The sequence below is a fragment of the Dendrobates tinctorius genome, unplaced genomic scaffold (assembly GCF_039654945.1).
Source record: "Dendrobates tinctorius isolate UK_male_01 unplaced genomic scaffold, ASM3965494v1 ptg000086l, whole genome shotgun sequence".
NCBI lineage: Eukaryota > Metazoa > Chordata > Amphibia > Anura > Dendrobatidae > Dendrobates > Dendrobates tinctorius.
In genome coordinates, this window is record NW_027361754.1 from 64,370,543 (window position 1) to 64,391,449 (window position 20,907).

General features: G+C 49.8%; 1 protein-coding gene across 1 annotated transcript in view; it reads left to right on the top strand.

Moving 5' to 3' along the window:
- ZBTB40 (zinc finger and BTB domain containing 40) overlaps positions 1–20,907 on the top strand; it is an 80,322-nt gene that overhangs the window by 39,120 nt on the left and 20,295 nt on the right. The window contains exon 7 of the mRNA XM_073585505.1: positions 18,527–18,663. Within this exon, the coding sequence (XP_073441606.1) occupies positions 18,527–18,663 (137 nt within the window). The remainder of the gene's footprint in view (positions 1–18,526; positions 18,664–20,907) is intronic.

Consider the following 20,907-nt stretch of genomic DNA (forward strand, 5'->3'; position numbering starts at 1 on the left):
CGCAAACTATTAAGTTATGTGGAGCCTGCGACTCCGAACGCGCCCAGGAGCCCTCCCCTGCGACAGAGCCCAGGGGTCTGGATCCCCCAGAATGGGCATTATCACTCTCTCGGTCCATGGTTTCGCTCACGAAGGCGATTGAGACCCTTCAGGCCCCGGATAGGGGTAGAGATTACGGCTCGCCTGTTTGGGAGGGGTCATCCACCTCACAAGAGCCTCCGGCCTGCAGGGGCCGCACACTCTCTAGGCAGATGCACAGGAAAAGAGCCCGTACTGCGTCTCCTGGCCCCTCCGGTGTCTCAGCCATCCGTGAGTGCGGCATCTCGCTCACCGTCACCATTTTCTGGGAGCGAGCAGAGTTCAGGTGATGACTGGGAATAGTCCTTGGACCTGGATACCCCGGGGTACCGGGAGACGGTAGACAGTCTTATTGAAGCAGTCAATCAGACTCTGGGTATTGACGATGATGTCTCCCTAACCGCAGGTCATAAGGTATCCTTTAAGAAGACCAGGAGACCACATAGAGTATTTAGCACTCATCCTGAGTTAGAGGATATAGTGCAGCGGCATAGGGAACGTCCAGACAAACGTTTTTCAGGACAAAAAACGCTGGAAACGAGATATCCGTTCGCATCGGAACTTTGTAAAAAATGGGCGGAATCTCCGGTAGTGGATCCCCCAGGGTCACGCCTAGCTTCAAGGTCCTTGTTGTCAGTACCTAGCAGTTCTTCCATTAAGGACCCCACAGATCGACTCATAGAAGGTTTAGCTCGCTCGGTGTATGAAGCATCGGGATCAGCGCTCTTTCCTTCTTTTGCGGCAACATGGGTAGCCAAAGCCATGATGTCATGGTCAGATTCTTTAAACAAGGTCCTACAGGATAAAGATTTGCCGACGGAAGTGGCGGAGATAGCAAGTCAGATCGCGATGGCGGGTGACTAATTAATGCATCCTTGGATGCGGCTAATGGCGCGGCCCCTGGGTGGATGGCAGCGGCCAGTACCTCCATCCCAGCTCGCTATAACCAAGACAAGGAGCGTCAGGTCACGTATAGAACCAACCCGCTTTGTAGGATGCGACGCCGCCCGCCCAGATCAAGGGGGACCAGGTCCCAGAAGCCCTCAGCGAAATGACTCGAGGCATCCAGTACCCGAGGACAGTAGAGTAGGTGGACGTCTGCGCAGGTTCTGCCGCGTCTGGGTCGCGGTGGCGCGCTACGCATGGGTGACAGAATTAGTGTGTTCCGGGTACAAAATAGTTTGTCAAAGATCCGCCAAGACGATTTTTTCTTTCCCGGCTTCCCAAAACGGAATCCCGGGCAGAGGCATTGCTAGGGCGCATCGGGGTCATTGTCCCTGTACCAGAGTGCGAGAAGACCCAAGGATTTTATTCCAATCTGTTCGCAGTCCCCAAGAAGGACGGAACAGTAAGGCCGGTTCTGGGCTTAAAGCTCCTGAACAGGTTCATCAGGGTCAGGCGTTTTTGCATGGAATCTCTCCGGTCGGTCATATCGTCCATGGAGCACGGAGAATATTTGGCCTCGATCGATGTCCAGGATGCCTACCTGCACATCCCTATTTTTTCCCCCGCATTAAAGGTTCCTTCGGTTTGCAATCGAGGGCCGGCATTTTCAGTTTGTGGCCCTACCTTTCGGGTTGGCCACGGCCCCCGGGATATTCACGAAAGTGATGGCGGTCGTCATGGCCCTTCTACATTCTCGGGGCATAGTGGTTTTGCCGTACTTAGACGACCTCTTAGTAAAGGGGCCGTCCTTTCGGGCATGCGAGGAGAATGTGAGCATCACACTGGATACCCTATCTCACCTAGGATGGTTGATCAACGGGAAGAAATCTTCCCTTACCCCAGCTCAGAGGATTTTGTTCCTGGGGATGATTTTCGACACTTCCCGAGGGTTGGTAATTCTCCCTCAGGACAAGGCTCGGGCAGGGAGTCCGAAGCCTTCAACAACCGGGCCCTCACACTTTCCGGTTCGGGATGAGGGTTCTAGGAAGGATGGTGGCGGCGATGGAAGCAATTCCGTTTGCTCAATTTCATCTCCGTCCCCTGCAGCATGCTCTCTTAGCGGCTTGGGACGGGAGTCCGTTCTCCCTCGATCATCAGTGCAGGTTGCCCTCTCAGGTTCGACGGGCGCTTCAATGGTGGACACATGACTCCTCTCTTCGTCAGGGGAAGCCTTTTCCCCCAGATCATTGGTTGGTGATCACGACCGATGCAAGTCTTTTCGGCTGGGGGGCAATCTTCCGGCATCACACGGCCCAGGGGCAATGGTCGCCTCAGGAGGCTCGTCTTCCGATCACCTGTTGGAGATTCGAGCGGTGCGGTTGGCGCTGCAGCGTTTTCAGCACTTGCTAGCAGGACGCCCAGTCCGAGTTCAGTCAGACAACGCCACGGCAGTGGCGTACGTGAATCACCAGGGAGGCACGCGCAGCAAGGCAACCATGCGCGAGATTGAGCATGTGCTCCTTTGGGCCGAGAGGCACCACTCGGTAATCTCAGCAGTTCACATACCAGGTGTGGAAAATTGGGCAGCAGATTTCCTAAGCCGACAGGGCATCGCGGCCGGGGAATGGTCCCTTCACCCCGAGGTCTTCCAGCAAATTTGCCAACGGTGGGGGACTCCAGACGTGGATCTGATGGCGTCCAGGGAGAACACCAAGATGAGCACATTTGTCGCTCGGTCTCAGGACCCGCGAGCGATCGCGGTGGATGCGTTGGTCCTACCGTGGAGCCAGTTTCGGCTCCCATACCTGTTTCCCCCACTGCCGCTTCTCCCAAGGGTCATCAGAAAGATCAAGACAGAGGGGGTCCCGGCAATTCTGCTGGCCCCGTCGAGTATGGTACGCGGATCTAGTGCAGCTCCTCGCAGACGTGCCTTGGCGTCTACCGGAACGGCCAGACTTACTGTCTCAGGGGCCGATCTGCCACCCGAACTTAGGAGCCCTGTGTTTGACGGCATAGCCGTTGAATCTTGGATTCTGACCCAGGCGGGATTTGGGCGTGAAGTGGTTGCGACAATGGTTAGCGCCCGGAAGCCGGCCTCGGCGAAAATTTATCATAACACTTGGAAGGTTTTCTTTCATTGGTGTCGAGAACACGGGGTTGCGCCATTATCCCTTTCGGTCCCCAACATCCTGGCTTTTCTGCAGTCCGGCCTGGACGCAGGGTTGGCGCCAAGTTCGCTTAGGAGGCAGATTTCGGCCTTGTCGGTCCTTTTTCAGCAAAGATCGCTACCAATATGCAGGTCAGGACGTTCTTTCAGGGGGTCTCTCATTTGGTGTCCCCCTATAGAGCACCCATAGACGCCTGGGACCTTAACCTGGTCCTGGGTGTCCTACAGGAAGCCCCGTTTGAACCATTACAGGAAATTTCATTGTCGTATCTCTCCAGGAAGGTTGTATTCTTGGTAGCCATAACTTTCATTAGGCGGGTCTCGCAGTTAGGAGCATTATCTTGCAGAGCTCCTTTTCTGACTTTTTTTTTTAAGGATAAAGTAGTCCTTAGACCACCGCCGCCTTTTCTGCCGAAGGTCGTGTCCTCTTTCCATATTAATGAGGACATTGTTCTGCCTTCGTTTTGTCCAGCGCCAGTTCACAGAGTGGAAAGGGCGCTCCACTCTTTAGATCTGGTAAGAGCTCTCGGGAGGTACATGTCAAGGACAGCACCTTTTCGCCAGACGGACTCGTTGTTTGTGATTCCGGAAGGGTGCAGGAAGGGTCTCGCAACCTCACGATCAACCATAGCCAAATGGATTCGCCTAAATATTCAGGAGGCTTACCGACTCCAACAGGGATAGGGGCGCACTCTACTCGGGCAGTGGGCGCCTCTTGGGTGCCTCGGCACCAGGCTTCGGCGGAGCAGGTATGCAAAGCAGCAACCTGGTCCAGCCTGCACACTTTTTGTAAGCATTACAATGTGCATACTCAGGCCTCGTCGGATGCGAGCCTGGGTAGGAAGATTCTCCAAGCAGCAGTGGCACACCTTTAGACAGGAGGGCATGCGGCTTGGATAGGTGAGTTGTCCTCCCACCCAGGGACTGCTTTAGGACGTCCCACAGTCTCTGTGTCCCCCAATGAGACGAAGGAGAAACATAGATTTTTGTGAGTACTTACCGTAAAATCCTTTTCTCCGAGACGCTCATTGGGGGACACAGCACCCACCCTTATAGCCAGTTGGCTCTTGTTTATTTAATTAATATAATTCCTTATTTAATGTAGGGTGGTCCTTTTTCAGACATATGATTTTCTGCATTAAGGCTAATTTTTGGATGTTCTCCTACTGCTTTTGCACTAAACTGGTTTCCGCCCGCTATCGGGGCGAGGGTGTATGCGGCGGAGGAGGAGCTAACTTGTTTTTTGTATGCCTAGTGTCAGCCTCCAGATGGCAGTAGCACACACCCACAGTCTCTGTGTCCCCCAATGAGCGTCTCGGAGAAAAGGATTTTACGGTGAGTATTCACAAAAATCCATGTTTTTTTTTACCATTTTAAGCCAAAATTTACAACATTTCACACAAAAAATAGTCTTGTACGGCATTGTCGGCAGACAATTAAACATGTTACAGAACCTGGAAGAAGAGGAGGAATAAACTAAACCACAAAGTTGAAAACCTGATTGTGAAGGGTTAACCCCTTTACCCCCAAGGGTGGTTTGCACGTTCATGACCGGGCCAATTTTTACAATTCTGACCACTGTCCCTTTATGAGGTAATAACTCTGAAACGCTTCCATGGATCCCGGTGATTCTGACACTTTTCTCGTGACATATTGTACTTCATGTTAGTGGTAAAATTTCATTCATGTAACTTGCGTTTATTGGTGAAAAAAACGGAAATTTGGCGAAAATGTTTAAAACTTTGCAGTTTTCCAACTTTGAATTTTTATACTCTTAAGTCACAGAGATATGGCACACAAAAAAACTTAATAAGTAACATTTCCCACATGTTTACTTTACATCAGCACAATTTGGGAACCAAAATTTTTTTTTTTGTTAGGAAGTTATAAGGGTTAAAAGTTGACCAGCGATTTCTCATTTTTACAGCACCATTTTATTTTTAGGGACCACATTACATTTGAAGTCACTTTGAGGGGTCTGTATGATAGAAAATACCCAAAAGTGACACCATTCTAAAAACTGCACCCCTCAAGGTACTCAAAACCACATTCAAGAAGTTTATTAACTTTTCAGGTGCTTCACAGGAATTTTTTGAATGTTTAAAGAAAAAAAAAAAAAAAAATGAACATTTAACTTTTTTTCACAAAAAAAATTACTTCAGGTTCCATTTTTCTATTTTACCAAGGGTAACAGGAGAAATTGGACTGCAAAAGTTACTGTGCAATTTGTCCTGGGTACGCTGATACCTGATATGTGGGGGGGGGGGACCACTGTTTCAGCGCATGGCAGAGCTCAGAAGGGAAGGAGCGCCGTTTGACTTTTTCACTGCAAAATAGACTGGAATTCAGATCGGACGCCATGTCACGTTTTGGAGAGCTCCTGATGTGCCTAAACAGTGGAAACCCCCCCACAAGTGACCCCATTTTGGAAACTAGACCCCCCCCAAGGAACTTATCTAGATATGTGGTGAGCACTTTGAAACCCCCAAGGGCTTCACAGAAGTTTATAACGTACAGCCGTACAATTAAAAAATCATATTTTTTCCACAAAAATGATCTTTTCACCCCCAATTTTTATTTTCCCAAGGGTAGCAGGTCCCCAAACGTTATTGTGCAATTTGTCCTGAGTACGCTGATACCCCACATGTGGGGGTAAACCACTATTTGGGCGCGTGGCAGAGCTCAGAAGGGAAGCGGCGCCATTTGACTTTTTTGGCCGGAATTGAGATCGGAAGCCATGTCGCGTTTGAAAAGCCCCTGATGTGCCAAAACAGTGGAAACCCCCCACAAATGACACCATTTTGGAAACGACCCCCCCCCCAAGGAACTTATCTAGATGTGTGGTGAGCACTTTGAACCCCCAAGTGCTTCACAGAAGTTTATAACGCCCGGGCATGAAAATAAAAAAAATCATATTTTTTGCACAATAATGATCTTTCAGTCCCCAATTTTTTTTCTCCTTCACCTCATTGGGGGATACAGGTACTGTGGGTGTATGCTACTGCCTCCTGGAGGCTGACACTAAGTGAAAAAAGAGGTTAGCTCCTCCTCCGCCATATACACCCTTGCCCCGATTGCGGGCGGAAACCAGTATTTTGCTTAGTGTCTGTTGGAGGCACACGTCTGTCTGTTTCCAGACTGATTTTTTTCTTTCCCTATGAAGATGAGACAGGGGCGACGGACCCTATTCAAAGGGTCCGATCTCCCCAAACCAACAACGGGTGAGCACGTGTGAGTGTCGCCTCCACGTATTCTCTCCCGCACCATGGGACATCATGCCGGACTTAGCCCTGACCACCCTAAGGTATTGAAACCCTAGGCTGTACAGAGGCACAAGTGTAGTCCGTGCGGTCCCCACTGCTCCACCAATGCTAAGACTGCGGTGCTGCAAGGCGGCGGACCGTCCCTCTCCTCACCCCTTGAAGGGCTTAGATAGAGCTAGGGTGCCTGCACCGTCCTTTTCCATACGGCCCCCCCCTCCCCTCTACCTGAGCTGGAGCCGAAGCACGGAGGAGGGTGGCCTGGGAGGGATCCTGCAGCGGCGCAAAGCTGGAGCCCTTAGTTTCTTCCGGGCGAAGATAGCGCCACGACGAGCTAGCATCTGGCAGCGGTGGCTCTGAGGAAGGCCCCAACCCCCCCCCGCTGCATGCATCTCCTGTCGGTCCGCTTTTCCGCAGCACAGGCCAAGCGAGTATGCGAAGCCTGCGAGTCCAAACACGCCCAGGAGCCCTCCCCTGCGACCGAGCCCAGTGTACAAATTCCCCCGAAATGGGCATTATCACTGTCGCAATCTGTGGCGTCACTGACTAGAGCAATAGAGTCCCTTCGGGCCCCAGATAGGGGCAGGAACAGTGGCTCACCTGTCTTAGAGGGGTCCTCTACCTCACAGGAGCCTCCGGCCTGCAGGGGCCGCTCTCACTCCAGGCAGACGCGGGGGAAACGAACCCACACGGCGTCCCCTGGTCCATCTGGTGCCTCGGCATCTGTGAGCTCTGCTTCTCGCTCTCGGACTACGGCTCGGACGAACCCCTTGACCTAGATACGCCTGGTTGTCAGGAAACGGTTGATAGTCTCATACAAGCCGTCAACCAGACTTGAGGATGATTCCACCCTGGCTTCAGGCCATGAGGTGTCATTTAAGCGAGTCAAGTGCCCCAATAGAGTATTTTGCACTCACCCTGAGTTTGAGGACATGGTGCAACGACACAGAGAACGGCCAGAAAGGCGTTTCTCGGGCCAGAAGGCGCTGGAAGCGAGGTATCCTTTTGCCCCGGATCTCTGTAAAAACTGGACGGAATCCCCAATGGTGGATCCACCTGTGTCACGCTTGGCTACGAGAACCCTACTTATCCGTACCTAGTGGTTCTTCTATTAAGGATCCCACTGATCGTCTCATAGAGAACTTGGCTCGCTCAGTGTTTGAGGCATCAGGATCAGCACGCTCTCCTTCATTCGTGGCAACGTGGGTAGCCAAGGCCATGATTTCTTGGTCAGAATCATTGAACAGAGCCTTGCAAGACATAGACCTACCAGCTGAAGTATCAGAGATCACAAATCAGATAGCTATGGCAGGGGACTACTTGATCAATGCATCTTTAGATGCGGCCGCAAATGCAATCTCCATTAGCGCTCTATGGTTGAGGACATGGCGGGCCGATTCAGCTTCAAAAAAGTCCTTGACATCGCTACCATACCAGTGCGGCCGCCTATTCGTAAAGACGTTAGATCAGCTCATCTCCGACTCCACAGGAGGGAAGAGCGATTTTCTCCCTCAACAAAAGATTAAACCGCCGTTTCGTCACCAGTTTCAGGCACGGTTTCGGGCCTTTCGCAACCCCGGTTGGCCACAGTGGCCAATTCTTCCGCATCAGGTCGCCCCAACCAGGATAGGGATCGACAGGTCTCATATAGAGCCAACCAATTGGGGAGGATGCGTACTAACCGGCCCAGGTCGAGGGGATCCAGGTCCCAAAGATCTTCAGCCAAATGACTTGGGGCATTTGCCAGGCGACGCCAGCAAGGTAGGCGGCCACCTACTCTGGTTTCGCCAAGTCTGGCTCAACGTCGCAAACGACACATGGGTGAGAGAGCTGATAGAATTTGTCAGGTACCCCCCAAGACGATTTTTTTCTTTCCGGTCTTCCCAAGGTGGATACCCGGGCAAGGGCTCTACTAGGATCCATCGATTTACTCCGGCCCAACGGAGTCATTATTCCTCTACCAGAAAATGAGAAGGCTCAGAGCTTCTATTCCAACCTGTTTGCAGTCCCCAAAAAAGACGGGACTTTCAGGCCCGTTTTGGACCTAAAGCTCCTGAACAAATTCATCCGGATCAGACATTTCCGGATGGAGTCTCTCCGTTCAGTCATATCGGCAATGGGGCAAGGAGAATACTTGGCTTCTATCGATATCCAGGACGCTTATCTACATATCCCCATTTTCCCTCCGCATCAAAGATTCCTACGCTTTGCCATCAACGGTCTACATTTTAAGTTCGCAGCGCTGCCCTTTGGGCTAGCCACCGCCCCCAGAGTGTTCACAAAAGTCATGGCAGACCCCATGGCCATCCTGCACTCCCGGGGCATAGTCGTATTGCCCTACTTAGACGACCTCCTGGTCAAGGGCCCTTGAAGGCGGGCATGCAAGCAAAGTATCCGCATCACGCTAGATACTCTTGCCCGCTTAGGGTGGTTGGTCAACGTAAAAAAGTCATCCCTTGTCCCAGCCCAGAGAATTTCCTTTTTAGGGATGATCTTAGACACTTTCCGAGGGTTGGTAATTCTCCCTCGAGACAAGGCCCTAGCTCTCCGGCAGGGAGTTCGGATACTTCGCCAACCACTCCCTCACACCATCCGTTTCTGCATGAAGATTCTAGGAAAAATGGTGTCGGCAATGGAAGCGATCCCGTTCGCCAGTTCCATCTTCGGCCCCTGCAGCACACCCTCTTGTCATCCTGGGACAAGAACCCGTTCACGCCCGATCACCGATGTCGGTTGTCCTCTCAGGTCAGACAGTCACTCGAGTGGTGGACAATCAGTTCCTCTCTTTCCCCCAGACTAGTGGCTGGTGGTCACAACCGACGCCAGCCTCCTCGGCTGGGGAGCGGTTTTTCGCCACCACACGACCTAGGGACGGTGGTCGCCGCAGGAGGCGCGCCTCCCGATCAACTTGTTGGAGATACGGGCGATCCGGCTGACTCTGCAACATTTTCATCACCTTATAGCAGGCTGCCCGTCCGGATTCAGTCGGACAATGCCACGGCGGTGGCTTACATAAATCACCAAGGGGGAACCTGCAGTAGGGCACGTGCTTCACTGGGCCGAGAGGAACCGCACGGTGATATCGGCGGTCCACATCCCAGGTGTAGAGAACTGGGCGGCAGACTTCCTCAGCCGGCAGGGGCTTGCGTCCGGGGAATGGTCACTACACCCCGAGGTCTTTCGGCAGATTTGCCAACGGTGGAGAACACCGGATGTGGATCTGATGGCCTCCAGGGTGAACGCCAAGGTGTCCGTATTTGTCGCTCGGTCCCGGGACCCGCAGGCAATCGCCGTGGATGCGCTGGTTCTGCCATGGAACCAGTTTTGCCTCCCATACCTATTTGCTCATTGGGGGACACAGTACCCACCGTGATAGCCAAATTGGCTTCTGTTTGTTTAATTAATATGCTTTTTGTTTGATATTAGGTGGGGTTTTTTCTAGACATGTTGTTACCTGCATTAATGTTGATGTCTGATTTTTGTTTGATCTCCTACTGCTTTTGCACCAATCTGGTTTCCGCCCGCAATCGGGGCAAGGGTGTATATGGCGGAGGAGCTAACCTTTTTTTTTTTTTCACTTAGTGTCAGCCTCCAGGCGGCAGTAACATACACCCAGAGTATCTGTGTCCCCCAATGAGCATCTCGGAGAAAAGGATTTTACGGTGACTTATCACAAAAATCCATGTTTTTCCCAAGGGTAAGAAGAGAAATTGGACCACAAAAGTTGTTGTCCAATTTGTCCTGAGTACGCTGATATCCCATATGTGGGAGAAAACTACTGTATGGGCACACGTCGGGGCTCGGAAGGGAAGTAGTGACGTTTTGGAATGCAGACTTTGATGGAATGGTCTGCGGCTGTCATGTTGCCTATTGAGAGCCCCTGATGAGCCAAAACTGTGTGGTGAGCACTTTGAACCCCCAAGTGCTTCACAGAAGTTTATAACGCCCGGGCGTGAAAATAAAAAAAATCATATTTTTTCCACAAACATTATCACTTAGTCCCCAATTTTTTTATTTTCCCAAGGGCAACATGAGAAATTGGATCCCAAACGTTGTTGTCCAATTTGTCCTGAGTACGCTGATATCCCATATGTGGGAGAAAACTACTGTATGGGTCCACGTCCGTGCTCGGAAGAGAAGTAGTGACGTTTTGGAATGCAGACTTTGGAATGGTCTGCGGGTGTCATGTTGCGTTTGGAGAGCCTCTGATGTTGACTGGGGGCGCCACAACGTTCCCCCCCCCCCCCCTTTATGGTGCCAACCTCCGCAGCAAGGAAGGCGTGAGTATTAGTTTGCATCAGGGACTCAGTAGACCCCCATTTTTATGTTTCTCTTGGGCATTTTTTGTTTTGTTCACTTTGTGATGTGAACCCTCTTTTTTTGGGTTCGTTTTATATAGTTTTTATAGGGTGTATATATGATATTCAGTTTGAGACCCTGGTTATATCTTATTTACAGATTACAAGAGCCTCTGATGTGCCTAATCTGTTGAAATCCCCACAAGTGACACCCATTTTGGAAACTAGACCCCCCAAGGAACTTATTTAGATGTGTGTCACAGAAGTTTATAACATAGAGCCATAAAAATAAAAAATAAGAAGAGAAATTGGACCCCAAAAGTTGTCCAATTTGTCCTGAGTAGGCTGATACCCCATATGTGGGGGTAAACCACGGTTTGTGCGCATGGCAGAGCTTGGAAGGGAAGGAGCACCGTTTGACTTTTTCAACGCAGAATTGCCTGGAATTGAGATCAGACGCCATGTTGCGTTTGGAGAGCACCTGATGTGCCCAAACAGTGGAAACCCCCCAATTCTAACTCCAACCCTAACCCCAACACACCCCTAACCCTAATCTCAGCCCTAGCCCTAATGGGAAAATGGAAATAAATACATTTTTTTTTTATTTTATTATTTTTCCCTAACTAAGGGGGTGATAAAGGGGGGTTTGATTTACTATTTATGGCGGCTTTTTATGTTTGGCAGCTGTCGCACGCTAAAAGACTCTTTTTATTGTAAAAATAGTTTTTGCATCACCACATTTTGAGAGCTATAATTTTTCCATATTTTGACCCACCGAGTCATGTGAGGTCTTATTTTTTGTGGGACGAGTTGACGTTTTTATTGGTACCATATTCGGGCACGTGACATATTTTGATCGCTTTTTATTCCGATTTTTGGGACGCAGAATGAACAAAAACCAGCATTTCATGAATTTCTTTTGGGGGATACGTTTACACCATTCCGCTTCCGGTAAAATTGATAAAGCAGTTTTATTCTTTAGGTCAGTACGATTACAGCGATACCTCATTTATGTCGTTTTTTTGTGTTTTGGTGCTTTTATGCAATGAAAACAATTTTATATAAAAAATAATTATTTTTGCATCGCTTTATTCTGCGAGCTATAACTTTTATTTCTCCTATGCCTCATTGGGGGACACAAAGACAGTGGGTGTTATACTGCAGGCCACTAGGAGGACACTAAGTAAACCAGAAAAAAAGCTCCTCCCCTGCAGTATACACCCTCTCGCTGGCTGAGATTTCCTCAGTTCTTGCTTAGTGTCTATAGGAGACACTTGGGTCTGGTTTCAGACCCCACCGTTTTTATTTTTGATTTTTTTCTGTAAATTTTTATTTTTTAATTAACGGAGTGAAGGGGGCGACGGTTCGTTTCTACGGCCCGTTCTCCCACGAACCAACAACAGGCAAGCACGCGGAGTATACCTCCCCATACACTTTCCTGCGACGACTGGGGCTGATTCCTCTGGCGATGAACTTTACCGTCCCGATAATCCACGGATACGAGGGCAAGCGCATGGAGTGCAATGGAGAAGACTGGAATAGCGCTTCCGAATGCCCTGAATCAGCCCCATAGCTCTCCATCCCCCTGCCATAGGGAGGATCGATTGCGCATACCCCTTTAAGAACTCCAGCTCTGCTACATCAGCCAGGAGGATGAGAAGACCTGCATGGATGGCCCCGGACAGCGCGGCCTGCCGAGCACTGGAGTGGAGGTATTGGGTCGGGTTCTGACCCCCAAGAGAAGAGCTGACTTGGTGTCAGCGGCGGTGCACCGTCGCCCCATCGCGGCCCCAACCACCACCCCCCACCCCCGCTCTCGGCGCTCGGGTAGGCCAAAAATTTAGTCCCCGGCTTTTCCGGCCTACTAGGCCACAATTTGAATAACGCCACCTACGCTAACGTTGGCGCCTCTCACTCCTTACGAGATGTGCAATTCTAATCTCGGGGGCCATGTCTTTTACCTCAGCTGCCGTTAACCCTTTCAGGAGCGCTATGCCTGCTCTGGACAGCCAGATACCGGGTGACACCACAGGGCCACCGCTTTTCTCCCGGGGGACACAGCACAGGACCGTGGGTAAGCTGCATCTGCCCTCAGATTAAAGCTTAACCCCTTCCCGACACATTCCCTGCAGCTGCAGGCAGACTCTGCCGTTAAACCTTTCAGGAGCGCTATGTCTCAATCTAAGGAGGCTAAACGGGCTGCTAAGAAGCACACTGCGTTTTTTACCGTGTGTACCACTTGCAAGTCTGCCTTACACAGTGCACAGACTATTCCGTTATGCACGTCCTGCGCCCCGGCCTGCGCTCCAACGCCCCTCGCCGCCGCTGCTGACGGGCCTCCTGCGTGGGCTGCGTCCCTGTCACGGTCGGTGGAGTCTCTGACCCAGGCTGTATTCTCCCTCCGGGAGGACTCTTTAAGTCAGAAAGCGTCCTTACCTCCCGAGGAGGGTTCTGGCGTTGGCCGGGAACCGTCCACCAGCAGGGGCCATACTCGTTCAAGGGATGGTCAGGTCTCTAGAAAGCGGACCCATGACGCGTCCCCTAGTCACGTTCGCGCCTCAGCATCGGCGACTCCTGTCTCTCGTTCCATCTCCTGAGGTTCACAGCGAGCACAACTCTGAATTCGAATCTGACACCTCAGCCCCTCAGAATCCCCCATCTGATCGGGAGTCGCTTGATTCTCTTATAGAATCAGTCAGCAGGATTCTGAAGTTGGATGAGGAAAGTATTCCCGCTCTAGCACACCCTATCTCATTTAAGAAAACCAAGCGTGTGCGCAGGTTATTTACCAGCCATCCGGTGTTTAAGGAAATTGTCCAGAGACATAGGGATCGGCCACATAAGCGGTTCACAGGGCAAAAGTCTACTTGGGCTAAATACCCTTTTGTTCCAGACCTAATGAAGGATTGGTTACAGTCCCCTTCGGTGGACCCTCCTGTATCGCGTCTTGCTTCTAAAACGCTCCTATCTGTTTCTGAGGGTTCCTCAGTCAGAAACTCCTCAATTCAGTTTTTTGAAGCTTCAGGAGCAGTGCTTATTCCATCTTTCACAGCAATTTGGGTCACTAAGGCAATGGCCGCTTGGGCAGAAGTCTTGATTGCTTCCTTCCAGGGCACCAATCTTCCTCCGGAGGCAACCACTGTCGCCAGGCAGATAATTCTCGCAGCGGACTTTGTCGTAGACGCTTCTTTTGATGCCGCCAATTGCGCGGCTCGAATTGCCGCTAATGCGATCTCCATTAGAAGACCCCTATGGCTCCGCGGCTGGCAGGCGGATGCCACATCTAAAAGATCGTTGACTTCTCTCCCCTTTCAAACGGGTCGTCTTTTTGGAGAGAAACTGGACCAGCTCATTTCTGATACTACCGGGGGAAAAAGTAAATTCCTTCCTCAACAAAAGGCTGTTCGGCCGTTTCGCAACCAACAGCCAACGCGTTTTCGATCTTTTCACAACAATTCCGGTTGGTCCTCCTCTACCTTTGCTTCCGGTTCAGGTCTGTCCACGTGCGGAGACAGAGGCTTCCAGGTCTCATACAGACCTAACCGCTCTTGGAAACCCAGGCCTAGGCCTTCTAGATCTAGGGGAGCCAGATCTCATAGATCTACCCAATGACTTGTTGCGGTATCCGGTGATCGCCTACTTTCCTTCAGCCACACCTGGCTCGCGGTCGTCCACGACAAGTGGGTCAGGGAGCTGGGGTCCTCCGGATACAAGATAGAATTTTCTTCTCCCCCTCCAACTCGGTTTTTTCCTTTCCTGTCCCCCCAAGAAAAGGACAAGAGCCTTCCTTCGGGCTGTTCAGGCTCTGCTAAGGGACGGAGTTATCATTCCGGTCCCTCATCACGAGAGGTTCAGGGGATTTTATTCAAACCTTTTTGTGGTTCCAAAAAAGAACGGGACGATGCGACCCATTCTGGATCTCAGACTGTTAAATCAGTTTGTCAAGGTACGGCGATTCCGAATAAAATCTCTCCGCTCAGTTGTCGCTTCCACCAGCAGTTCCTGCATTTTGCAATTCACGAGGAACACTTCCAGTTCGTTGCCTTGCCCTTCAGACTCGCCATCGCCCCCAGGGTCTTTACCACGGTCATGGCGGCTGTCATGGCCATTCTCCACTCTCGGGGAGTGGTGGTGTTACCGAATCTGGACGACCTGCTCATCAAGGGTTCGTCCCTTCCAGCCTGCGAGGAATCCGTGGATATAACAGTAAATACATTTTGTCGCCTGGGGTGGAAGATAAACTTCGAAAAGTCTTTTCCAAAACCGGCTCAGCAGATTTCCTTTATAGGAATGATCTTGGACTCTTCCCGCGGGTTGGTCATTCTCCCTCCAGAAAAGACCCAAGCCTTACATCAGTCTGCGCGCACTCTTTCCCGACCAGTTTCTCACTCCATTCGTTTCAGCATGAAAGTTCTCAGAAAGATGGTGGCAGCGATTGAAGCAGTTCCATTTGCACAGTTCCACCTCCGTCCCTTACAACAAGCGTTGCTGTTAGCTTGGGACTAGAATCCTGTTCTCCCTGGACCATCGGATCCTTCTGACCCTGCAGGTCAGGCAAGCCCTCAGGTGGTGGACACTGAGGTCCTCCCTGAATCAAGGGAGGTTTTTTCTCCCAGTAAGATGGTTGGTAGTAACCACGGACGCAAGTCTTCTCGGCTGGGGTGCGGTTTTTCGTCACCACACGGCACAGGGTCGTTGGTCAACCCGAGAGTCACGTCTCCCCATCAACATTTTGGACATACGAGCGATCAGATTAGCTCTATGGAGTTTCCACCATCTCCTCGCAGGTCACCCCATCAGGATCCAATCCGACAGCGCCACGGCTGTAGCATATATCAACCGCCAGGGAGGTACCCGGAGCAGGATGGCCATGCACGAAGTGAGTCACATCCTCCATTGGGCCGAGACCAACCATTCGCCCATCTCAGCAATCCACATCCCAGGCGTAGAAAATTGGGCCGCAGATTTTCTCAGTTGCCAAGGCATTGCCTCGGGACAGTGGTCTCTTCATCCGGAAGTCTTTCAGCAGATTTGTCATCGTTGGGGGACTCTGGATGTGGATCTCATGGCCTCAAGACTAAACAACAAGGTTCCTCGGTTCATTGCCCGATCGCGCGATCCATGCCCATCGGAGCGGACGCCCTAGTTCTGCCATGGCACCGGTTCCGGCTCCCGTGCATCTTCCCCCCCCCTCTTCCCTTGCTTCCGAGGGTCATCAAGAAGATCAGAGCGGAGGGAGTACCAGTGATCCTAGTCGCGCCAGATTGGCCGCGCTGAGCATGGTATGCAGAACTAATACAACTAGTCGCCGACGTCTCCTGGCGACTTCCAGATCGCATGGAGCTACTCTCGCAGGGCCCGATTTACCACCAGAACTCCGGGGCCCTGTCTTTAACGGTGTGGCCGTTGAATCCTGGATTTTAGCACAGGCTGAGTTCTCTTACAACGTGTTTTCCACCATGATTAGTGCTAGGAAGCCTGTGTCCATGCGCATCTATCACCGCACCTGGAAAAACCTTTTTTCCTGGTGCAAGGGTCATGGTCGATCACCTCTGGTGTTTTGCATTCCGGCCATATTGGAATTCCTTCAATCCGAATTAAAATCAGGCCTCGCACTTAGCTCGCTCAAGGGCCAAATTTCGGCCCTTTCAGTGCTTTTCCAATGCAAAATTGCCACCAAACTTCAGGTCAGGTCAAGACGTTCATTCAGGGAGTTTCCCATGTGGCTCCTCCTTATAGAAGGCCATTGGAATCATGGGCCCTTAACCTGGTTCTCGGGGCCTTATAGGAGGCTCCTTTCGAACTGCTGCAGGACGTGTCACTCACCGTCCTCTCTTGGAAGGTGGTCTTTCTAGTGGCAATTACGTCAATCAGACGAGTTTCGGAATTGGCAGCCCTGTCCTCACGTTCTCCGTTCCTGAATTTTCATCAGGACAAGGTAGTTCTCAGGATGTCCTTCCTGCCTAAGGTCGTCTCCTCTTTCCATCTCAGCGAGGAAATTGTTTTGCCTTCCTTTTGTCCGGCGCCAGTCCATCGCATTGAGAAGGCCCTCCACACCCTGGATGTGGTTAGGGCGCTCAGACGGTACATCTCGCGGACGGCTCCCTTCCACAATTCAGATAACCTGTTCATGCTTCAAGAGGGGCATAGGAAGGGTCTAGCCGCGTCAAAAGCAACGCTAGCCAGGTGGATTCGCTTGGCAATTCAGGAATCCTACCGTGTCAGGAATGCGCCTGTCCCAGCGGTGATTAAGGCGCAATCTACCCGGTCACTGGGGCGCCTCTTGGGCCATTCGGCACCAGGCCTCGGCAGAACAGGTCTGCAAGGCTGCAACTTGGTCCAGTCTGCATACTTCTACAAAACATTACCAAATTCATTCTCAGGCCTGTCCGCAAGGCTGCGACTTGGTCCAGCCTTCATACTTTTACAAACGTTGCCTAATTCATTCTGAGGCCTCTGCGGATGCAGCTCTCGGCAGATGCAACCTGCAATCGGCAGTACCTCAGTGTTGACACAGTGGTACCAGGGGTATTAGCAGATGCAGATTAGCATTTTCGCTGATGACACTGTGTTGGCTCGTTTTTTGCGGGACAAGATGACGTTTTCATCGGTACCATGGTTATTTATATCCATCTGTTTGATCGCGCGTCATTGCACTTTTTGTTCTGCGGTATGATAAAGCATTTTTTGCTTTGTTTTTTATTTTTTAAGGGGTTCAATAAAGGGGTTAACTAGTGGGACACTTTTAGGCTGTGTGCACACGCTGCGGATTTTGCTGCGGTTCCTCAGCGGTTTTGGCTGCTGCGGACCCGCAGCAGTTTTTGCTGCGGTGTACAGTACCATGATTCCCTATGGGAATCAAAAACCGCAATGCAGATGGTGCGGAATTTTCCGCGCGGATTATCTGCGGTTTTCAATTCGCAGAAAGAATTGACATGCCAATTTTTTTCTGTGGATTCCCCTGCGGTTTGCCATCTCCTCCATTGAGGAGATGAAAAACCGCAGAGCAATCCGCAGGTAAAACCGCACGTCTTTTGACCTGCGGTTTCACCTGCGGATTTTACAAAATCCGCGCGGATGAATCCGCACCTAATCCGCAGCGTGTGCACACAGCCTTATAGGGCAGGTCGTTACGTACGGACGCGGCAATACCAAATATGTGTACTTTTATTATTTTGTTTTTTTGTTTCCAAAAAATGAATGTATTAGGGAATATTTCTTTTCATTTATTTAGCGATATTTTTATATATATATACATATATATATATATATATATATATATATATATATATATATTACACTTTTTTTTTTTAACTTTATTACATTGTCCCGGGGGGGACATCACTGTCATACGTCAGATCGCTGATCTGACACGTCACACAGCGCTGTGTCAGATCAATGATGTGACAGGCGCTGCACAAGGCTTCCTCATGCCTGCGCTCTGCAGGCACTGAGGAAGCCATCTCCCTGCAGACCCCGAAGGCCCCCGCGGCCATATTGGATCCGGAGACCTTCAGTGAAGGAAGCCCCCAGCGCAAGGCAGTCCGTGACCGCCCCTGACACATAGTGTCGGGTGTCAGCTGTGATAATCAGCTGACACCCGGCTCCTCCCGTGAGCGCCGCTGATCGCTATGACGTACTATCCTGTCCTTGGGAATTAAGTCCCAGGGTACATGGACGGGATAGTACGTCATATGTCAGAAAGGGGTTAAATATAATTCAACGTCTTTTGATTTTTCATGGTACCAAATTTGTAGCTAAAAACTTAAGTTGTCTGAATTATAAGTTTTAGGATTTGTTTTTTTCTTTGTAAACTGGTTTTACTCTACTTGTTTTAGGCAAGATGAGCATGGCCGACTACGGGGCAGAGCTGCTGAAGCAATATCAGGAAAATTTATCCGAAGTCGTCAATGAAGCCGACTTGGTTCTCGGCGGACTGTCATTAGCGAGTAACCTAACAGATCTTGAAAAAGAGGTGCGTCCCCACCTGTGCAACCTCTTCCAAAATAATTCGTCATCTGTGTATTTGTCCCATCAAAGGCTGCAAAACTCCAGTGCAGTTTATGGCACCTGTATTCTGTATGGAAAGGGCAGAGGGGCTGTGCTGGTGTGATAGCTCTCCATCCACTAGTATTCTGTACAGTATTCAGGACAGAAAGCACAGCGTATTTCTCTTATAGTGGAGGGGAACCTGCAGTGAACACTGTCATTACCCATTGGAATTCTCACTTGTAATCCTGACGGCACTACAGTCTACTGTAGGTTTCTAATTAATAAAATCTCGGCAGATTGTGCCCAGGCTATTGAATTGCAGCGGTGTAAAAATACACTGGTTTAGGCTCTGTGCACACAGTGTCAGCCTCTTCTGCCAGAGGTAAACCCTCCCAGCAGGGAAGGCTCTGAGATAAGCCATGGTATTGGCACACATTGTATAAAAGGTTTACCACATGGTATAAGATACAGTTAGGTCCAGATATATTTGGACAGAGACAACATTTTTCTAATTTTGGTTCTAGACATTACCACAATGAATTTTAAACAAAACAATTCAGATGCAGTTGAAGTTCAGACTTTCAGCTTTCATTTGAGGGTATCCACATTAAAATTGGATGAAGGGTTTCGGAGTTTCAGCTCCTTAACATGTGCCACCCTGTTTTTAAAGGGACCAAAAGTAATTGGACAATTGACTCCAATGCTATTTCATGGACAGGTGTGGGCAATCCCTTCGTTACGTCATTCTCAATTAAGCAGATAAAAGGCCTGGAGTTGATTTGAGGTGTGGTGCTTGCATTTGGAAGGTTTTGCTGTGAATGAAACATGCGGTCAAAGGAGCTCTCCATACAGGTGAAACAAGCCATCCTTAAGCTGCAAAAGCAGAAAAAAACCATCCGAGAAATTGCTACAACATTAGGAGTGGCAAAATCTACAGTTTGGTACATCCTGAGAAAGAAAGAAAAGCACTGGTGAACTCATTAATGCAAAAAGACTTGGGCGCCCACGGAAGACAAGAGTGGTGGATGATCGCAGAATAGTCTCCATGGTTAAGAAAAACCCCTTCTCAACAGCCAACCAAGTGAACAACACTCTCCAGGAGGTAGGCGTATCAATATCCAAATCTTCCATAAAGAGAAGACTGCATGAAAGTAAATACAGAGGGTTCACTGCATGGTGCAAGCCACTCATAAGCATCAAGAATCAAAAGGCTAGACTGGACTTTGCTAAAAAACATCTAAAAAAGCCAGCACAGTTCTGGAAGAACATTCTTTGGACAGATGAAACCAAGATCAACCTCTACCAGAATGATGGAAAGAGAAATGTATGGCGAAGGCGTGGTACAGCTCATGATCCAAAGCATACCACATCATCTGTAAAACACAGCGGAGGCAGTGTGATGGCTTGGGCATGCATGGCTGCCAGTGGCACTGGGTCACTAGTGTTTATTGATGACGTGACACAGGATAGAAGCAGCCAAATAAATTCTGAGGTATTCAGAGTCATACTGTGTGCTCAGATCCAGCCAAATGCAGCCAAACTGATTTGTCGTCGTTTCATACTACAGATGGACAATGACCCAAAGCATAAAGCCAAAGCAACCCAGGAGTTTATTAAAGCAAAGAAGTGGAATATTCTTGAATAGCCAAGTGAGTCACCTGATCTCAACCCAATTGCGCATGCATTTCACTTGTTAAAGACTAAACTTCAGACAGAAAGGCCCACAAACAAACAGCTACTGAAAACCACCGCAGTGAAGGCCTGGCAGAGCATCAAAAAGGAGGAAACACAGCGTCTGGTGATGTCCATGAGTTCAAGACTTCAGGCAGTCATTGCCAACCAAGGGTTTTCAACCAAGTACTAGAAATGAACATTTTATTTACAATTATTTAATCTGTCCAATTACTTTTGGTCCCTTTAAAAACAGGGTGGCACATGTTAAGGAGCTGAAACTCTTAAACCCTTCATCCAGTTTTAATGTGGATACCCTCAAATGAAAGCTGAGAGTCTAAACTTCAACTGCATCTGAATTGTTTGGTTTAAAATTCATTGTGGTAATGTCTAGAACCAAAATTAGAAAAATGTTGTGTCTGTCCAAATATATATGGACCTAACTGTAGCTGTGCATTTGTGTGTATAGATGATACAACGCTATGCCACACTGACAGAGGCCTATAAAGAAACTTCATTTTGACTTGACCGCATTTTATCAATCTGAAAGTAAAGA